This window comes from Papaver somniferum, chromosome 10, assembly GCF_003573695.1.
Source record: "Papaver somniferum cultivar HN1 chromosome 10, ASM357369v1, whole genome shotgun sequence".
Taxonomy (NCBI): domain Eukaryota; kingdom Viridiplantae; phylum Streptophyta; class Magnoliopsida; order Ranunculales; family Papaveraceae; genus Papaver; species Papaver somniferum.
The window spans coordinates 94,206,539-94,215,112 of record NC_039367.1 but is presented as its reverse complement, the minus strand read 5'-3'; the positions used below and the strand labels follow the sequence as shown (position 1 = coordinate 94,215,112).

Below are 8,574 nucleotides of genomic sequence, written 5' to 3'. Positions count from 1 at the left end.
TCAATCTCCCCCTCTTTTCAATTTAGTTAAAAGAGTCACTTTTCCTTCTTGATTTTACTGATCTGTGCTCTTTTTGTTTGTCTACTACCAGGTTTCCAACGGAGCTGGAAAGGGCTTTGATGTGACGAATTTCTGGTAATTGCGCTCCAATCCTTAACTTATGCCTATTTTTCTCACTAATTTGACTTGCATAGGTTGCTAAATTTTTTAATTTGTATACTATAGATTCATATTATATGTTTGTTGGTTTGACTTTAATCTAAGATCTCTTCTTGTTTCGCAGAAATTTTGTTTCTCTAATCCATAGTTGTTCTGCACCTCCTTTTACGGACTCTCATAGATTGTCTTCTGTTTACTCTTTATGTTCATATGATGGATTTCCAAGACTTCACTATTATTGACAAGAGCTGGATAGGACTTCCAAGAGACCACGACGCATTCAAAGCAGGAGTTCGAAATTTCATAGACTATGCGAGCTGGGATTTAGAACCCGACCAGAAAATATTTTGTCCTTGTAAGGATTGCAATAACAATAAGAGAGAGCTTGTGTCTGTAGTGCACGGACATATTCTGTGGAATGGATTTATGCCGGGATATGTCGATTGGGTATACCATGGAGAAGGGGATGACCAGGTGAGGGAAACAACCAATACTGGAAATGTGGTGCAGGAAGACGATGAAGAAATGTCTGATTTGCTGCAAGAAATGAACTATAACGCCTCCAATTTTTACAAGTTGCTGAACGATGCACAGGTGTGACTATATCCTGGCTGTGAAAAGTTTTCAAGATTATCCTTCATTGTGCACTTGCTTCATGTCAAGTCCCTCGGTGGATTGAACATCAAGGGGTTTGATGCGTTGTTGAGTCTCTTGACCAAAGCCTTTCCGGATGCCAAACTACCAAAGAATTTTTATGAAGCTAGAAAAACAATCAAGGGCTTGGGTCTTGGATACATTTTGATCGATGCTTGCGAGAATGATTGTGTTTTGTTCTGGAAAGAGAATGCAGATAAAACTTCTTGCCCGGTATGTCATGCTTCAAGATGGAAAACTACTGAATTGAATGTGGATAACGAATCAATCAGAAGAACACCAAGAGGTAAAAACATTCCAGTAAAGCAATTGCGGTACTTCCCTTTGAATCCAAGACTTCAGAGGTTATTTATGTCTTCAAAGACCGCTTCTTATATGCGATATCATGCCAAAAGACGTCCCAAAGATGGAGTTTTGAGGCATCCAGTTGATGCAGAGACATGGAAGACCTTTGATAAGAAGCACCTAGCGTTTGCAGCTGATCCTCGCAATGTAAGACTTGCATTAGCAACTGATGGGATGAATCCGTTTGGGAATATGTTGCATCCACATAATACATGGCCAGTTGTTCTCATCAATTATAACTTACCACCGTGGTTGTGTATGAAAGAGGAAAATTTTATCTTGTCTATGATAATTCCTGGACCCAAATCCCCAGGAAACGACATCGATGTGTATTTGCAACCACTCATAGAGGAATTGAAGGAATTGTGGGATGAAGGTGTTGAAACTTACGATATTTCAAAGAAAGAGAATTTTAAACGTCGTGCAGCATTACTTGGCACCATCAGTGATTTCCTGCACTAGCTATGCTTTCCGGGTGGAGCACCAAAGGGGAATTTGCTTGTCCGTGCTGTGGGCCTGACCGATGTTCAGAACGACTGAGCAATGGGGGCAAGTATTGTTACATGCATCATCGCCGATACTTTCCTGCTGGTCATCATTGGTGCCACCAGAAGTCAGCCTTTGATGGAGAGAAAGAACTTCGAGAACCACCACATCTGATGAATGGGGATGAAATTGCTCAACAGCTGGCTCATTTTCGACAAGTTCAGTTTGGTAAGAATGCCAAACAGACTGGTCTGACAGAAATAACACCGGTTACTTTTGAACACAACTGGAAAGAAAAGAGCATATTTCATGAGTTGCCGTACTTAAGCTCAATTATATGTTTTCATAATGTCGATGTGATGCACGCTGAGAAGAAAATTTGTGAAACTGTATTGGGCACAGTGATGAATGTAGAAGGGAAAACGAAAGACAATCTTAAGGCCCGGTTGGATCTGATGGACTGGGGATTACGGCCGGAGTTACATTTGAGACAAGAGGGAGATAAAATAGTGGTGCCAACAGCTTCTTTTGTCATGTCGCCCAAAGAGAAGGAATCTTTTTGTAGAACTTTGAAGGATATTAAGGTTCCCGATGGATACTCATCAAATATTTCTCGGTGTGTGAACGTTAAGGATCGAAAGATTATGGGTCTGAAAAGTCATGTCTATCATGTATTAATGGAATATTTATTGCCTATTGCCTTACGTGGACACTTGGATGGGGATATATTGGAAGCACTGAGTGAGTTATGTATGTTTTTTAAAGTGTTGTGTACACGAGTTCTCAAGATAGAGGATCTGGATAAACTACAAGATAGTATCGCAATTACTTTGTGCAAGTTGGAAAGAATATTCTCCCGATCTTTTTTTGTTGTGATGATGCATTTGCCCATTCATCTAACACAACAAGCAAATGATGCAGGTCCAGTTCAGTATTGGTGGATGTATCCGATCGAGAGGTAAGGGTATTCATTTATTTTATGTGCAACATTTGTCTAATTACATTGACGACTTGGGTGAATATTTCTTTTTGTAATTTTTTTTATACAATCACTATTTTTGCATCCTTTGAAGTCTTACTGTAATTACTTTAGGTATCTGCGTAAGTTGAAGTCTTATGTGCGGAATAAAGCTTGCCCCGAAGGATCGATGGCTGAAGCATACCTTATAGATGAATGTATCACTTTTTGTACGCGTTACTTGAATAGTGTTGTTACAAAATTTAATAAACTTGAAAGGAATGAGGATGATGAGGCGCCACAACCTGATGATCGATTAATAGTTTTCAAACAATCTGGTAGGCCCGTTGGAGCTGAAACTTGGGGACAGCTTATGGAGTCAGAGATGAAACAAATCCAACTTTATGCTTTGCTGAATACCAAAGAAGTGCAGCCATATGAGGAGTGCGCGTGCTATTTATTTGTGTTTTTATAGACATTAACTTGTTCAAGATCTAGTAATATTTTAGCACTGTTGTGGTTAACTATGTTAAGCGCTGCACCTGCAGGGAACACAAAAGTGAGCTGCAAAGCCGTGGCTTAAGAGACGCCGAGGTTAATAGAAGACACATCAAAGAGTTTCCTGATTGGTTTGCAACTAAAGTAAGTACCTATATATCATTGTAACACAATTTCTTTTGCGATTTTAATGACTTTCACTTCGTTTTTTTCGTCATTGATAAACATCTCTATGCATGTATGAATAGATATACCAATTGCATAAAAAAGGTCAGGTGAGTGATGAACTATATTCGTTGAGTCAAGGTCCTGCTAAAGAATGTTTGAGTTACAATGGCTACATTATCAATGGGTTTAGATTTCATACAAGAGAGTGGGAGAGTCGACGAAAGTCACAGAATAGTGGACTGTGTGTCCCTCGGGAAGAAGAAGGTGTAGCTGAAGATGAAAATGATTTTTATGGAGTTGTGAATAATATTATCGAGGCACGGTATGTGGGTCAACTCCGAGTTCTTCTTTTCAAATGCGATTGGAGACCGATTGCAGGAACAGATGAGTTTGGATTTACTAGTGTCCATATGAATAAAAGATATTATGTGAATGAACCGTTTATTTTAGCATCTCAAGCACAACAGGTTTTCTATATGAATGATGTATATAATAAACAAAATGAAGTGGTTATAAAAACGCAACCTCGTTGGTCTTTCAATATTCCAGAAATAGATTCGGATGGGGAGACTGAAACAGAAAGCTCGACTTCTAGTGAGGCATATCAAGAATGGCATTCAAGCTATTCGATAAAAGATCTTAGAGGAGAGCCACATCAGGATCGCAGTGACAGTTTTGTTTGGGATAGGAACGACGTTCCCCCAGAAACTATCAGTCGTGCTGCAGCAGCAGTAGCTTGTCGAAGCCAAGAAGATGAAGAGGAAAATGACACGGATGCCGTTTACACCTCTGATGATGAGGATGAGTATGAATTTGATGATAATAACAACCGCGATGATATGGAATTTTAATAGTGGTGAGCATTATTTATCGAGATAATTTTCCTTTATGCTAATCATATAATTAGGCAGGACAAGCGTGTAAGCTATTTAATCATGTTCAATCTAGTTAAACATATGTTAAAAAAAGAAAACTAGGTTCTTTGAGTGTATTAGTGCGTGACCATTGTTCATTATTTCCAATAAAGTATTTAAGAATCACGTCAAATTTACATAAATTTGTTACTTATGGTCACGTCAAAAATTACAAGTCTTCGGTAACTTTGTAAAATTGGCCAAGAATTGGAATTTTAGATCACTCAAGATGATCATTTGAGAATTCACACACAAGATATTAATCAGAATCCTTATTCGGCCAATAGAAATCATAGCCTATGTATCACATGGATCGCCATCTCTGTACGTTCATTCTCACACGGATTGCCATCTCGACCGTTCAATATAATCTTGGCACTACAATTTCCTTTGGCGCCCAAAAGTTCGGGTGATTGGAATATGGCGGCAACTTTCACGGGCGAATTCTATTTTCGCGCCTTAAATTTGTGTCCGGCCCAAACAATTTGGGGAACAAACAAATATTGATACCAATACCCAAAATTGAAACCTGAAGTCTCTGAACACCCTTTATTTTTTTGGTATAATCTAGATCGCTCTCTCTGTACGAAACTTTTACTTCACTTATGCGAACGACTTCAAATCTCTCTTCCTGCAGGAGAAACTTAAGAAAATTACAGTTGATGATATGTTGAGAAAAAGATGTAGGATTTCCACTTGATGGGGGAAGAAACGAAACACGAGAAAGTTTGATGGGGAAGTTATCAGAGAATTTGCCTTCTCTACTGACAGTTGCGTTTGACCTCAAGTTAAGTTTCTTACATTTCAAATGCTACTTACATATGCTTATGTGCTGTTTGAAAAAATTACTCTAAGAATTTTCTCTCAGATTTGGTTAAGCTGATTTTTGATGAACTCGATCTGTGCTGCAGATGGAGGTTAGATTTTTAATGAGAGTGTTTGAAATAGGGATAACTTCAGAAAACAAAAGGTTAGAAACGAGATTGATTGCTTTTTCTCATAATTTATAAATAACCATCTCAAATACTGAAATTATAACTGAGATCTAGCTGATTTGGGGGTTTTCAATTGATTGGGTGTTTTCAATTGATTTGAGATTTTCAATTGATTGGGTGTAGTTTGTCTAATTTATTTAGCATGGTTTGCTTTCCTGTTGAAACTTAACTGGTGATGAGAGGCAACAACTGGTGTTCTTTCTTTAAATCTATTTTCTGAGCATATTGAGTAATTATTTACACAATACCTCTGCTTAATATGGTTTATGTTCTATTAATAATTAGAATCCGTTGATCGGAGATTTTGCTTTCCTGTTCAAAATGCTTATATCCTATTGCACCGAGTACATTGACTCTGCACAACAGATTTTGGAGAAGAGAAAGCTGAATAAAACGTTACTAGCAAACCACAGTACATTGCTTGACTTGCTTAAAACCCCTCATCTTGTAGACACATAAGTGTTTGTTTTTTTCTTTTCATTTTGATTGAAATTCGCGTCATTCAGTAACTAGTGGAGACTGTATTGGACCAATTTTCAAGGACTTAAGCTTCTTCTTGCTGTAGATGTGTCAGGAATTGAAATTACGACGAGACCTGGATTTGGAAAATAAAGATGGTGTCTGAAGATATACTACTGCAGACCTTGTCAAAGAAAGTCATAGGTAACCTAAAAGAAAGAAAATTTCCTGGGAAGAGTAATGTGAAAATTTTGGACCTACCAGCTTCAAATGCCGCTGGTGCTTTTGTTCATGGGTTCGAGGACCAAATCTCTGAGGTAATTCTATTAGTATTTGCAGTTTTCTTAATTTGAGCGTAAACCCATGATAACACAATATGCTTTGTTCTCTGGCTTGAACTCAGCTTTCTCACACACTGCGCTGTTCTTATTGCTATGGTTGAAGGTGAGGAGGTCAGCCGTTAATTCCTTGGGGAAGCTTATAGCTTTCGCTGTCCAATTTGCTAATGTTGCCTTCAGTTTGTTAATGGACATGTTGAATGACCATTCTATGGTTGTTCGGTTGCAAGCATTGGAGACAATGTATCATATGGCGACCTGTGATCGTCTGAAGGTGCAAGAGGCACACATGCATATGATATTCCTCCTGTCCTTATATCTGTATAATACATTAAACCAAGGAGTGGATTAAACATAATACATGTATTTGCATTTCTGGATCACATCGTTGGATCCACACATGTAACAAGAGAAGTTTTTGATTTTCAATAAGTTAGACCTATCAATTATCTCATATCTTAGACTTCGCCTATTTCACAGTTTCTTGGTACCCTGGTGGATACAAGTACCTTGATTAGGCGTGCAGCCAGAAAAGTCCTCCGCTTACTGAAACTGCCATTCATGAAGATTGTTAAATCCTCCATGAATGGCCTTCTTATTAACTTGGAGACTTATTCTGAGGTGTGTACAAAATTTTCTTGTAGTTTTATTCTGGTTGACACTTCATGGGCTCAAACAAATTTTAGTTGAAATTTCTTAAATGACAATAACACACATCGGTGCATGCCTTGGAAATTTTCCTGACAGTAGCTAATGTTTCGTGCAGGTCTTGATGATCTTCGAGATTGAACGAATAATGTCCAGCCCAGCATACTGGAAATTTTCTCTTGTTGTGTTAATTTTTAAGATCATAAATCCTATCACAGCTCCCTTTAGAGCATAGACATTTGGTTCCCTGTAATTGATTACCTCTCCCATAGCTCTTGCCTTGGTTGTCGATTAGATATACCACCTGATAGGACTTTGTCTTGCCGTGAAAGTTGAGCTAAGAAACTATTCTGAAATTGGATACACACTTGGCACTCGGGAAGATATGATGATTCATTTTTTTAATCTTTGTACCTTTAAGAGTCTTTCAGGGCGCTCTTTCCATGAACGATAATTTAACCCGAGCGCTAGAACAATCTGAATTACATATTTCATTGTTAAAACTTTTATTTTACGTCAATACCTTGATAGTGACTGCCATCTTAATTTCCTTCTCTACTGTCTGGTTAAGGAATCTCGAAAGGGATGATGAGTAGTAGTCAGAATTCCTCTACTTAAAATCAACATTTTCTTGTTTTTAGAAAGACTGATCGATGCTGATTGCAAATCAAAGTGTTAAATATCTTTATTCAAATTCTTATTCAATTGATGGAAACTCAATGAAATTTTCAGAGGATACTCTTACATAGGTGGTGTTATTTAATGCTCAAACCTTTGACAATCGCAGTTGCGGGCTTTAGTTTCCGAAAATTTAAGCAACTGGTAAACTGGTTAATTGTCGAAGCTTAATTGCTGAAAGAGCGGTTTAGACAACTTATATATCCTTAGTTGGTGTTTTAAGTTGCTTAGATGTCTGAGGCCACTAGTGTATTTTATGTAGTTGCCATTTGTTTGTTGCTGAAGTGTTTGGAAACTAGTCCAAACCATAGTTGTGATTAACCTGTTGCCGACGTATACAAAAACTAGCAGTTGCCTTTGCTTAGTTTCGGAAACATTAGGCTACTAAAGCATTTCATATTGTTGGCATATGTTAGTTTCCAAAATGTTCAGAAACTAACAAAACTAATAGTTGTCATTAAGTTATTGCCAAAGCATATAGGAACTACTAGTTGTCATTGACTAGTTACAAAAGCATTTGGCAACTAGCAGTTGCGAGATTTTAGTGGCCTTTGCTAGGATTTTTTGTAGTGACCCCATAGTATGCAATAAGGCTTATGAGAAATCCTACAATAAAGTTTGAAACTGCATTTAGATTCCAAGTAATCTTAGAAGTACACTGTTAGATCAGTTTGATAATTTTCAAACCTGTTCTGTAATGCCATGTGAAAATTAGTCCCAGCATTCCATTCGTACATATCCATTGAAACTGATATCTTTCATCAATTGGATTTTAAGCCTTTGGAATTACAAATTCACTAACCATTCCCTGTAATTAAAATTTGGAAGAAAAAATGTTAACAATTTTTGTTCATTAAAATCTCCCTATGTTTTATTTGCCAAAAGGGAACTACTATTAGTCTTCTACCTTAATGGCCTCTTGGATGAAAAGAACAGTGATCAACATACAGAAAATCTCCCCAGCAATCCTTGTAAATATAGTGATAATAGTACGAGCATTGAATATTGCAAGGAGAAACAGCATAAAGGATGTCCAGATACAGACCCTACACAAAAACATCACATATAAAACTGCTTCAATCAAACCTATCTTGCTATCTCAGTACCACCATCTCAACCAAACCGCTTCAGAATCCCATGAATATCAACACCGTTCTTGCAATTCCTCATCTGCAATAAAAAAATCAAATCCATCAGCTCACAATTCACTTTTTCATAGTCTTCACTCTTGACAGTACTTTAGCTTTCAGAGATTAATCATTTTTACCCTTCCT

General features: G+C 37.5%; 1 protein-coding gene across 1 annotated transcript; it reads left to right on the top strand.

Annotated features, from left to right (window-relative positions):
* Window positions 1-372: 372 nt before the first annotated feature.
* LOC113315973 lies at window positions 373-1,620 on the top strand. The gene is made up of 2 exons (XM_026564211.1): window positions 373-753; window positions 823-1,620. The coding sequence occupies exons 1-2, from the start codon at window positions 373-375 to the stop codon at window positions 1,618-1,620; spliced, it is 1,179 nt and encodes a 392-aa protein (XP_026419996.1).
* The last annotated feature ends 6,954 nt before the right edge of the window (window positions 1,621-8,574 follow it).

Excerpts from the sequence above, each read along its gene's own strand:
- LOC113315973 (XM_026564211.1), top strand. The coding sequence starts at position 373 with ATGGATTTCCAAGACTTCACTATTATTGACAAGAGCTGGATAGGACTT. Across the intron at positions 754-822 it reads AGTTGCTGAACGATGCACAG|TCCCTCGGTGGATTGAACAT; the intron begins GTGTGACTATAT and ends CTTCATGTCAAG.